The sequence below is a fragment of the Falco peregrinus genome, chromosome 8 (genome assembly GCF_023634155.1).
Source record: "Falco peregrinus isolate bFalPer1 chromosome 8, bFalPer1.pri, whole genome shotgun sequence".
NCBI lineage: Eukaryota > Metazoa > Chordata > Aves > Falconiformes > Falconidae > Falco > Falco peregrinus.
Window position 1 is genome coordinate 22,348,456 of NC_073728.1, and position 13,380 is coordinate 22,361,835.

At 38.0% G+C, this 13,380-nt stretch overlaps 1 protein-coding gene across 2 annotated transcripts in view; it reads right to left on the bottom strand.

The window, feature by feature from the left end:
- The window catches only part of CERS6 (ceramide synthase 6), a 128,319-nt gene that overhangs the window by 33,318 nt on the left and 81,621 nt on the right, over positions 1-13,380 (bottom strand). For both annotated transcript variants that reach the window (XM_055813111.1, XM_013298870.3), the window contains exons 5-6: positions 5,000-5,050; positions 782-874 (exon numbers count right to left, since the gene is read on the bottom strand). In XM_055813111.1, coding sequence (XP_055669086.1) covers positions 782-874; positions 5,000-5,050 — 144 coding nt within the window. The remainder of the gene's footprint in view (positions 1-781; positions 875-4,999; positions 5,051-13,380) is intronic.

Below are 13,380 nucleotides of genomic sequence, written 5' to 3' on the forward strand. Positions count from 1 at the left end.
GAGGCACATAAAATATTATAAAATTCTTCCAAATGTTTTAAATAATTTTGCAACATTAACAAACCCCTGCAAGAATAGCTCAGTGGACTGTTTGGTATAGAATGACTGTTGTGCTGCCTGTTCTGCTGTGGACTAGCGCTCTCCTTGGAGGAGAGAACTTGGATGATGGAGTATGGAACAGGTTGCTACTGAAACTAGAAAAATGTTTTTTTATCTTTCCAGAGTTTTATTTCCTTGATTAATATCCCCTTAATTGCAATGCTCAGCTACGTGAAATGTTATAACCGTAAAGGTAAGATTAAATGTAACATCACTTTTTTATAATAAATGTATCCCTGTTTTTAACATCCCTTTGTAGAATAAATTGAAAGCTCTCATAGATTTTACCAAAGTGATACTGTGAATTTAAGAGGTAGTCTTGCTCCATCAATGATATTTCAGCATTTAACTCTTAGAAGAAACCGTACATCTACTAGCTACTGTGTGTTCAATTCCATTTAAGTCACTGTATGAGAGCAGGTTTTTTTGGCTGCTGCTATTTCTCCTTGAATATTTGATTACTCCAGGCTCTTCTTCCCATGCAGAAAAACCCCACATCATAGTAACAAGGAACAGAGTAAGACAAGCACTTCAACACCAGTTTCTCAGTAATGAATATCTGCAAGAGGTGGTGACTAAAAAGAACTATTTCCAGTTATCTGCACAGGTAATACAGGTATTCCTGAAGTCAAGATAGATATGTGCTTAAAGCTTTCAATGTTTTTTGTCCCATTGTTCTTACCTTTCTTTTGATGTCAATGAATTGAGAAAACATTAAGGACCAGTAGAATGACAATTCAACTAGGTAGTAATAATGAAGGTCAGGCATCAGTGGCTGAAATATGGAGATGAGAAAAGGTTAATAGAGTCTAACTGACATTACAGGCAGCTGAGGTATATAGGAGGCATATTTAATCATGAAGGGATTACTAAATTATACATAGGCATCCTATGTAAGAAAAATTATGATGGTAGCCTCTTTCAAACTTTGATGTCACTGGAAAAATAAAGCTCCCCAGCCTACCCTCCTCTTATGTTTTAATCTTGACAGTATTTTAATATTGTAATACCAAAAAATGATGATGTTGTCCATTTGGAACCTAGAACAAAGTAAATTCTGAGTACTCCTAAGTCTTAGTTTTGAAAGACTACTTGAAATATCTTGCTGTACATCAAAAGAAACAATGCTAGAGCAGATTAAAGTAATGCTAGTATATAATCTCATCTGCTCATGATTAAAATGTTGCGAGCTTTAGTCTACTTTTAAAGAATTTAACCATTTTCTGGGAACATGTCAATATTTGAAAAGAAGAAAATAAAATAAATTTATCCAGGCATCTTGTTTGATATACAATATGGTTAACACAGAAGTTTAAAAGTAAAAGAAATAAAAATAACAAGCCACAGGAACTTATACATAACCAAAACCAATCTGGGGTGACTTCAAAGAAGGTAACTGGTGGCATGCATAAGCTGTTCAGCCCCCAGTCTAAAACAGCCAGTCCTAGGAGCTGCTCTAATTTCCATGTGATTGTGCCTCCCTGCTAGTCATGTCTTCCATTGCAGTGACAGAGAGGGGCACTGGCACAGGAGAAACTCCTGAGGGCATCTCCTGTGGGATTAGATGAACCGTAACTCTCTAGAGCAGTTTGCACTGGCAAAACCATTACATCCAAGCAGGGCATGAACTATTTCCATTGGCAAGAGGCATTTCATTTGCCTCTTTCATTACCATTCCCTTTTGCAGAGCAGTTCTTTGTAGCTCAGAAACAATCCTTAGGTGCCCACATGAATGCTTTATGTAGGTTATTTAAACATAGACACATGCTTATGCTTTATGAAAAATGTGTACACTTAAAATCAATCTTTTAAAGCCATTTCTTGGACCAATATAATATTTTTCTGACTTAGTGAGACTGCCAATAAGCATTTAATTTAGGTGTAATTAAAAAAAGGGACAAGAACATGAGCTAGCAATGAGACTACTATACTCATTATTGCAAGAGAACTCACCGGGGAAATAAAACAATAAAGATTGTCAGCTGCTTTATTAATAATATCATTACTAATTCTAAACCTATATATATTGATAATGTAGGGAGATTCTACAGATATCATGGTTTCCCTCCATGAAAGGATCAACAGTGTGTGTTTAACTTAGTTTAAATGTTAGGTTTCAGTTCTCCATAGATTCAAATTCAATAGGACTATTCTGTGCTTATAGGTAAATTGTCAGCAGAATGATTCATTTGACTATATTTACAGTAAGTCCAGCTGGATTTCTGCAATGCTGTGTTGAGTAACTTACAAAGGATTTGTGGCAAATAAGAGATTAGAAATCTTATCCAGTTAAGAAAATAAAGCAACAAGCCCCAAACTGAAAACCCAATACTTAATTCTGATTAGCACCCAGTAGACATTTTTATCTCCGACACAATGGTTTTAATAATTACTTTTTATTTGATGATTTGCTTTCTGTTGGACCCTCTCTACCAGTAGCATGATTTTAGATATAGTTAAGTTTAGTGGCCACCCTCTATAAGTTGTATCTAACTTTCTGAATGATCTTGCTCTTCTGATAAGTCTGGTAAATACATGTTCTTTAATCAGTAAGATTCATGGTCTTTTGTCATAAATAAATCTCTTCTTGCATGTAAACACACAAAAATAGTAGAAAACAGGACTGAAAGGTACCAGTGACTGCAGCCATATCAATTCTGACAAATGATTGTTCTTAAAATCTCGGAGAGATCAAGATTCAACATTTCCCCCATTCAATTTCTTCTGCTGCTTCGCTAATGTTATTCAGTTCACCCTCCAGCCCTTGGGTGCAATCTAAATCAGTATTTCTTATGAGGCTAAATGAACAAATCTGTTCAACCTTTCTCAGATCAAGATTTTTGGTCATTCTTGCTGAATTTTCTCCACTGAACTCTTTCCAACAGGTACGCAACCTTCAAGAGCACCCAAACCTAAACACAGTTCTCCTCCCGTTCAGCCTGTCCAGGGCTCTCCACTGTCACAAGGGAATTATGCGCCTTTCTGACAATACTATTCCTCATACCTTTCATACCTTCCAGTCTGGCAATGACTTTTTTTTTCTCCTCCCTGCTCTTTAGGGAAAATAAAATAAATAATAATAAAAATAATAATAATAAAAAAAAGCAGCAATATGCCCTAGACAGGTTACAGGTTAGACTCCTTAAATTGTAAACTCTTTGCTGGAGCTGTTGCAATTCAGGGTCAATTATATTTGGATAGCAGCTAGTACAATGCTTCAATGCTCCCTATCAAGACTCCTGGATGCTGAACTAAAGAAAAAAAAAAAAAAAAGCATTTTAAACAAGCTCAGGTTTAGAATTAGAATCAGACTAATTAAAAAAGATACCAAAAGTTATCCTCAGAAGTTATTAAAAATTTTGAAGACCATCTTAGTAGGTCGTATTTGAAACTTTTGTTACCTCTGATTTATAACAAAAGGGAAAACTGCACTTCATAATTTTAATCTCTTGTTGCCTTCTGTTATACAAAGGGCACTAAGAAAACAGGTGGCTCTTGGCTTTCCCAAGTACATTCCTAGCCCATACAAATGATGATACTTTTTCTTTGAAAGGGCTACCTTACTGTTATTATTATAAATAATAAAAGGGAACACTGAATTAATTCACTGATTTTCATAACATCCATGTTGAAAGTCACTTTTATCAGGCTAGGAGGCAAAATAAGGCAGTGGTACAGCCAAGGCAGAGTTCAGGAGTTACCGTTTTTGAAAAATACCTTGAATCCTTTAGAGCAGGTTGACTGCTCTGTTTAAATACATCCCATACTTTAACAACTATGTCCAGTAGCACAAACTAAGGGAAAGCACAGGACAGGTTTCTCAAAGCTGTTAGGGTATGCAAACTTTGAAAGCCACTGTTCAACCAGATAATGATAGATAAAATTTCTACCCTTCTTTCACATCTCCTGCTCCTTCTTCCCCTGGCAGAGAATAGTTTCTGGAGTTGTAGGGCTACAGTTAATCCTAGTGTTACTGCAGCACCTGCATGTCATTCGAACAGCTGTGCTTCTGTGCAACATGGCCAGAACTTGGACATAGGAATTAAATATTCCTGGAACTAGTTAAAACCTTAGCAGTGCAGTAAGGAATAAGTATACTGTTATTGTTCTTCTGAAGATTTTTTTAAGGAAACCAAATTTCAAATAAGCAAAATTTTTTTGAAAACTGAAAGAGGGAATGAGTGCAGAAGGACACAACCCGAAAGGGCATTTTCACTCTTACAGTGGCATTCTTCTCCTTAGTAAAGGAGATAAATTACTTAAGTCCTTTTTTGAAGTTAAGTTCTAATACTTTGACCTAGAACAGAGAGAAACACTGTTGCTTTTTGAATCCATGAAAATACAGGCATTGCTGAAAATAAAAACTTGAAACTAATCTCAATTCTCTCATTAATTTTACCTTCTTTCATTGCAGGCTTTCATGAGGCGAGGACCAGACAGACCTTATATAAGTGCCTAAAGGAGAAACCTACCTTCTCTCTTCAGACTCCTCTTTGATGATACCAATTGCCAGGGATTAAGTCTCACTCTGTATGCAGTATAACAACTATGAGAACAATACTGGCTTTTCCCAACCAATTGAATCTCAGGCTTAGTTAAAACTTTCACTATCCTCAGAACTTTGTACAAAATGACCATTCTACCACCATTGCAGACGTCTGCTTTCATGGTTAGATATCCCAGGTCTGTTTTCAGAGCCTGTGCTTCATTTCAAAACAGGCGTGACAGCTGTATTCATCTTTCCCAACTTGAACTGAAGCAAGATGGGGAGCATCTAGCAATGTTCTGAAATGCTGAGTAGCTCATTCACACTAACATATTGACACAAAGATCCACTATACTAAAAACAGAGCTCTGCAGATGTGTAATGTTTGTTTTTAGGCAGCACTGTAACTTTTACCTGATATGGATACCCGTTCCAGCACTGTCTGGTATTCCAGAGCCAGGGTGTCTGAGAGAGAAAAAAAGAAAGAAAAAAAAAAGTCTGTACACACCATTTTGGGCAATATAAATGTATATGGTTAATACAATTGAAGGACAAAACTACATGAACAGCTTAAAATTTGCAGATTTTGATAGAGGCTATAAAAACAGAATACAACAAGGAAATTCCTCAGTTTCACAGCATGAATTAGGGCAACCTGCCTGTTCACAGAGTTTTTTGGTTGGTACCCCATGACCTTACTTTTGCAGGACTACAGGCTGAATGTAATCAGCTTGTGCTTAGGTGGTCAGATCTCACATTATCTTCTCAACAGCACAGGAAATCTTGGCCTCAGTCTGCCAACAATCAAATATTTTAAAGAACGTTCCTTGCATATGCTGTTACATATAAGCATCCTTCCATACAGGATCCACCCTTTATCCCAGTCACATCAGCTCAAGATATGAAATCATATCTTTTGCTTTCCTGGCTAAAGACATGACAGTCCAGAGATGACAGATATTGCTATCACACAGAAAAGAGTCTGATATGTTAGGGCAACTTGAAAGCTGCCAGAGACAAATTTACTGTAGCATGCATCTACAGACTCATACATTGCAAAAAGCTGAGCAAACTAAAAGACTTGGGAACATGCAGCTCTGTTATGCTTCCTGTTTCTTTACTGCTTGCACAAGATTTGTGTGATTATTTCTTTTTCAATGCCACAAGAAAACCATTTAAATCTTTTCTCATAGGCATGCTGTTTCTTTCAGAGTTCTTTAGTTTTTATCCCTTTTCTGTGCAACTAAATGGACTTGAGATAGAAAATGCCATGTGGGCAAGCTCTTCTACCCAACTTACTCAACCATTAAGTATTTCCACATTGTGTAAGAAGAATATGATCAAATCAACAGCTACCAAGCAGCCGCATTTCCCTTTTTGTGCATAAGCAAAAACAGATATGCATGTCTTGCAAAGCACAGCTGCATCTCAGGTTCTGGCAGTATCTGGACTTTGAGAAGCACTTGTTTACAGTACAAGTACCCACCCACTAGGTATCTCACTAGAAACATGAAAGAAAACTGTGGATTCAAGATCTTTGTGCAACTCCTTTACACAACCTTAAGTGCTTTACATGCAAGTATAAAGGGGGAAGAACATCATCAGTAAATCTCCTGGATTAAGGCACACCTACCTTTACAGCATTGAATGCTCGTGCAAGATTACATTTTTTTTTAAATAAATCCTTATTGCATGAGTGAGGGCATTTTAGTGTTCTCACCATCAGGTGGAGCAGTTCAGCTCAGGCAAAGCAAAATAAAATCGTGCAAAATACAACGGGTGGGTGTTAAACCAAATAAAATGAACACTAGGCAGAATGTTAAAGCCTCAGGCTGAGAATCAGACTAGGTAGGAAGGATTTGTATCATATCAAAAGACAAGTTAAATGCTAGTCAGAATTATAGCCCAATTTCCAACTGATACTTAAGTTCTAATTGTGATTTGTTTTATAGAAGACCCTTATAGCCTTTTTTTAACAGTGATCTAATATGATTACTGAAGGCTCTTCATAGATTTTAAATGTGTCTTTCACATGGAAAATAAGATGAAATAAAACTTGCACAACCATACCCAGTGCTCCTGAAATGGCAAGGAATCATCCCTACAGTAACCTGAGCAGTATACCAACAGTTAAAGTAACAGACCTAGAGTTCTGATACTCCTCTCACAAGGATGTGTAAGAATGATTAAAGTCCATCCAAGCTTCTCCTTCCCTCTATTAAGAATAATTATTTTATGCAAGCAATTTATTTGTTCAAACATCTCCACAGTATTTACTGTGCTGCGTTCCCCTCATTTCACACAACAAAAAAGGTCTTTGGAAACAGCCACAGCCCCTCTGCAAGTGTTACTAATATGCAGAATCTAAAATATTTCTGTCTGACAGCTGCCTAAATTAGATCCATTCAAATATTGCAGGATAATTCATAGTTTTAGCCAGGCTTGAAAAGCTCTGTCTTTCATATCAGATTCAACAAGAGATAAGAGATGCTTCCTACCCAATTATTTTGCTACATAAATTAGAGGTGCTAGCAAAATGCAGTTTTCTCTTTCAAATATTGTGACATCTTAAGGCTTCTTCAGAAAGATGCTTGCTGTAGGAGCTGCAGATACAGAGGTTTATGTGCCATTAAAATGCTGAATGCTAAATAAAATAGGCCTCACTAGAGGAACCTATAACCACAAAGCTTCAAAGGATACCACACACTGACAAAGTAATATATGTATTAAGTCTCAAAGACCAACACATTGCAGAACATCTGCCTTTTCTGAGCCATGTAAGGCTCAGAAAGCCGCACTGCCACCTCAAAATGCTTCTGAGAAGCTGTTTGGAAACCTGATGGATCCTATGTGAGCAACAGTGCCTAAGACAGCAGTGCACCTACAACACGTCCTTACACCTCTTTCCTCCCCAGTCTCGCACCCCCTTGACTTGCCTGGCATCTCTGAGTAGACTAACAGTTGTAGCAGCAAGAGGACTTTGCTTATACTTGTCCTGGAGGATTTCAGGGAAGAGGTAAAGGGTGAGCTTGGTTTAAGCACAACATTCCCCTCTGACCTCCAGAATGAACACAGTCCTAGGTTGAACCTAACTTCTCCATGTAGACCATGATTATAGTTGGAGCAAGAAGCATTTTTTTTTAGTGCTCTGTGAACCTCATAACTGTGGCATACCCTGTTGCAGGCTTCAGCAGGAAGAAGAGAATCCTAAAAAAGCCCACACAGTCTGCAGTGTGACACCTAGACACGCTGGAGAAGGGTGGATTAATGAAAAAAGACCTAATACTGGCATTCTCAGGGCTCAGCTGAGCTCTGTGTGTGCTCACAGGATATGTATGTGAACTTCCTCACACCAGGCAAGCTCACCATGGAGCAGAGCCCAGCTCTACCTGGAAAGTCCCATGATAGACAAGGAGAAAAATTCAGTACCTTGGCTTTGCAACAGATCCTTTCTTGATTAACATAAAAAGTGTGCTACTGTTTCCACTACCTGTGGAATATCCAAATTTCCATTTTTACTTCTTGTTCTCAGTATATAATCTCTGAGGAAGGGAGGAACTGGGGACTGGAAAAGAGAGGAAATGCAAGATCCTGATAACAAAAAGGCACCCTTAGGCTAGAAACAGAACACTAAAAACTTCAGTACCAATTATGTCAGGCACAAAGCACCAGCCTTACAACACTGACGCTCTCCCTTACAGAACATAAAGGAGTTCAGATGGAAATGTAAGCTTTACCACACTTTGGTTTAGTGCCTAATCAGTGAAGTATCAATGACAGAGAAGGATGATAAACAGCTGTTGACTGTTGTTATTTACAGCTCTATTATTTTCTTTTTCTTACAGAAAGATGTCAAAAGCCACATCAAACCTCTCTCCAACTCCATTGAAGCGAGCAATTTTAAAGAACTTCAGAAATAAAACTTCTCTTGAGACAAGGGAATGACTGAGGATTTGGGGGAAATAAAAAAACCAAATTACCTGAGGTGTCTGCATGCTTAGCCAGAAGCTTGGGGTTGTTTTGCATCCATTGTCCCATTCACTTACCTTTAGAGAAAGCGATTAATTGGGCCCTGGCTTTCAGAAGACCCAAAGCAATTAAAACCTGCATGTCTTGCTCAAAGTGCTGCTAGTAGCTATTATGTCAAAGGTCAGTTTTGATAGTAAAAGGAGAGAAAAAAACCCAACTTTAATTTGTGACCAGTTCCCTACACAGCTGATCTAGCTGAAAGGTATTTTTGTGTGTATTTTATCAGGGAGGCAATAGGTGCACCTGATGAGGTATTATTTTAAAATAACAAGGTAAATTTTGGTTCATCATACAGTAATCAAAATAACTAAGAATACTCCCCTCTCATCCATATGTACCCAGCAGAATCAACTGAGTATAGGAAACACACAAAGGCCACAGGCTAGGTTCTCAAACAGGTGGAGGGGAGCTGTTTATGTCATGAGCAACTACTTTCCCACACATATCCCATCAGATGCATGTATGCCATGGGTGTAAGTGAATTCCACGTACATTTTATAGAATCAGGTTTTGACTGTAAATGTAAATATATATATACATAGGTCACATAAATTTGCAAAATAACTGCTTTTGGGCAGCTAAAGTTACTTCCACGCTTTATCTCACTGCAAGGTGCTATATCAGCAATGGAGTAATTTTTCCTTGTTCCCAGCACAACTAAAACTCCCAATATGCAAGTTGTACCCACAAGCACTGGTGTTGCTTTGCCCGTGGAAGTGTGAGCCTATAGATAAACAAGAGACATGCAGAAACTGAATACAGTGTTCCTGGCACTCATTTTTCCTTTTTGTGGTCCACAAACATGAAACAAGTAACATATTGTAGAAACACTTCCAGAAGTACATCTCCATGCCTCATGACAGCAAAACCCAGCTCTTCACAGAGCAGCTTCTGCCCCAGCAGAAAGAGCTGTTATGTGCCCAATTTACTCCTGACCACACGAGCATGTTGTAACTCCCAAAGGGATTATTCCTAAATTCCCAAATAAGTAAGAAAAATATTCTGACTTTTCCAGCAGATAAAAGAAATACAATCTGCTTGCTGTTTTTATCAAATACAGCACGTAAAAATCTAGGCACATCATGAGAGAATCCCCACATCTCACAAAAGCTTATTTATGCTCAAAACCACATTTCAAACCAAAATGAGACATCCTCAGTCCAGAAAAAGATTTTAACTTGCTGTTGAAATTAGAAAACTTTTGACCCTGTAAAACAAAACCAGCACAATACAGAAATCCTCAGCATTCACTGCATATATGCTTACTACTCCGCAGTCTCACAAGGACAAGATTATATCTGGCTTGGTTAACGTATTTGGATACCGCTTTACATAACTTGTCTCCAACAGCAACAAGCAATATTAAGTGGAACAGAAATTAGCACTATTAATTAAAGTCAAGATAAGACATATGTCTGGCAAAGTTCTACCCACCTAATTTATTTAGGGCTTATATGGGCAAAGATGTCTCATGGCATTTGCATGACTCCTTTCATCAAGCTAGAGCAGTTCCTTGCTCTTCACAGAAACAACTGAGGCCAGAAGATTTCCTCTCGATCAGCATTTACCTAGCCCCTCAAATGCTGTATGCAATTTGCTCTTACTCCTAGACCTAACATTCACTGTCTGATACACACGTATGATGTATGACAGATATATATACTCTTTTCCTCAACAGCAGCTGCCTTCTCCCACAGCAGGCAGAACACCATCTTCTGCTCCTGTGGACTGATGCTTCACCATATTCTGAGATTTACTTCTTATCTGCCTAAGGGTACAATTGAAACAGCAGAGGAGAAGGAGACTACAATCTTTCTGTTGACTGAAAATATAGAAATATTTAATACTTTTCACCTCTTTTTTATTACCTAGGTACTGAAAATTACAAGCTTTTAAGAAACAGCACATTTCATAACATCAGCAGAAAGACAATTATTCGTAATTAACAGTTGTTCTGGGGTGTTGGGCTGTGGTTTGGGGTTTTTTTTTGCATTTGATCTTTTATGCATTTAAATTAAATAGTGTCTCGATGTTCACTTTTTTCCCGATTATGGTTGGGGATTATAGTATTTTTTTCTTTTTTTTTTTTTATATATTAATAAGCATTCCTCTTGCACATCACTTAGTTGAATAAGCACTTGCTTAGAGGGGAATTACTCAAATCACTTGAATTTTTTCCTGCAACACCTGCATGCTCTTGGCATGGTATGCTGAATGGCTGCTGACATTAGAAAGCCAGATTACCAGGCAGCACAAAAAGAATCCTTCTGTTGTTTCCCATGCCAGGAGCTCTATGTTCTAGTGTAAAAATGACTCCACCAATTTATGGTAAAACCAAGAGATTTTTTTAATAAATTAATCGCTTAGATGTAAATTCCACAGTGACCCTGCATTTCCTTCCCCATCTTACTTGGCTCAATGTGAATCTGTGTAAGTGTAGACTACTGCAGCCTTTCTCTCTTAAGAAGAGTACATATCCATGAAAACATTTGCTTCTGCATATAATGTAGAAACTAATACACTTTTTTTTCCCCTTAACTACAGAAAAACACCTCAGTATTAATTGTTGTAAAACAAGTCACAGTTTTATAAGTCACAGAAAGTGACCTTTCTTTTTTCACAAGTATCAATACTTAGCAGCATTTTTCTCTCTAGCAGAAAGAAAACTAAATTCTTCCACTTTTTCCTTGATTTTTAGAAGTTTTATAAAAGAACCACCAGAATGTTTTGAGTCAGTTATGTGCCCATACTTTTCCAAAGTTTCTATCATCTTCCACTAAGTTTGCCTGGCCTTCAGATTTATGATGTCTTGGAAACTTTCTCTGATTACCTAGAAATCTGGGGGGTTTTGTTGTGATCCTCTGAAAAATAACCCTGGATAAGACAGGATCTGAACCATGTTAACATCATCCCTTGCTACTGTATTTGTTTTGCTACTACTTAAGCATTTCTCATATTAAAGTCTTATCGATTTAAAAAAATATACCAGTTAGTTTCCAGTCTTTGCTGGTCGCCTGTGCCAGGCATTGAGGGCACATCCATAGCAGCAAATGATGCCAACAGCACTGACTAGTATTGTTTATGGCAGGTTGAATTGCAGAATAAATGACTCTCTGCAAGCACCAGTGTTTAGTTACCTACACATTAAAATTAAGTGTACTTCCCTCTACCCACAAAACCACAAAATTCTGACAAAAGACCATGCTGGGAACAAAGGGAACTCAGTCCTTCCAGTGACTGGTGATTTGACTTGGGATGCAGTTGCTTCTCACACCAGGAATAGCATTTTCATAAATTCTTCACAGACCCAAGCAGACTTTCATATTTCTTGGCACAGCTGACAAAAGAAGTGAAGACAATGTGACACATTGCCGATGAACCTCCCGAGGTTCTCCTCTCATATAATGTGTGCAAGCAAGCTGTTACAGGTTTCTGCAGAACTTTTTTTTTATTTTTTTCTCAGGAGCTCAGTGCTTTGTTTCTGCAGAAATAAGGTGTCTAGGGGGAAAAATACTTTTGCAATGAAAAGCACTCAGCCTTTCCTCTCAGCAATCTGCACTGCTGATTTCCAAATGTAATTAAAAATGATACGTCTACTAATCGGAAACTATAAAATATACGGAAGGACACATAAGAGGCCAAGATTAACAATGATCACTGGAAGATGCACTTGACATTTCAAATACAGATATGTGTGTGTGCATAAAAATATTTTTAGAAAAAATATGAATTCAAGTTTGGATTTATTTACATAAAATGATGTCTGAAAGAGGCAGAGTAAGCTCCATGCACTGCATACATCCACTTTTCTCTTTAAAAGTATGACATACAGAGATCTGGTGTTTATGTCTTGTGCTGATGAATGCGCAATTTCAAGTTCCAAATGACATGGAAAATGAAGATGGCGAAAGGAACAGATAATCCCAGAGAATCCGGAAGGGTCCTACTATTGAAGCACTGCATGCATTGAACAGAAGAGAACATTCCAGCTGGAGAAGCTGATGGCTGTAGCGTCTCTTTCCCCTGCTCTGACTAGCCAGCCACCAGCCCCCTTACTAGGCCCAGCCCCCAAAATATTTGCTTTCATGCGTGTGTACCTTCTTCCTCTGACACTTCCTCTGCTAGTTGCTTTGTAGTAAGCAAAACTTTTTAAAACTTTTGCCTTCATGTGTAATGGTAATGTTTTCAAAGACTATTTTGTCATGAGCAAGCTGGGCAGCCAGTGGTGCTATGACAGTTTAGAGGCGCTGAAGGTTTGTATAAATATTGTAGAAGCCAGGCTAAAGTTCCTATTCATTTGCAGGTAACAGATTTCCCAGTGACACTGCTCAATGTATTTAGTAGTTACTCTTTCCGCACAGTAAGAAGAGTGCATAAAAAGTAGTGGACACATTTGGCTGAGCACTCCGGATGCCTGATGACACTTCAGTGAAGCAAAGCTACTGGCTTTACAGCTGCCTTGTATTTTTTGATCAAAGAGCCAGACCACATCAATTAGCCTAGAATTTCCATCTACGACAACACGCAAGTGTAGGTCTGGAATTTGTTTGTAAAGAGAGAGTGCTGAGGTTTACACTTGGCAAACCGTACCTTGATGGGAGGGTGACCTGTATAAAATGATGCCTTTATGAGACCAGCAAAAATCCCAAGTGCAAATTATTAAAACTTAAATAGGTCAGTTCACTCCTGGTAGATCATTGCAGAGCTGCATGATTTCAGGGTACTCCTCATATTTCTACAGGATGCAGCTTCAACTAAGCTCCACA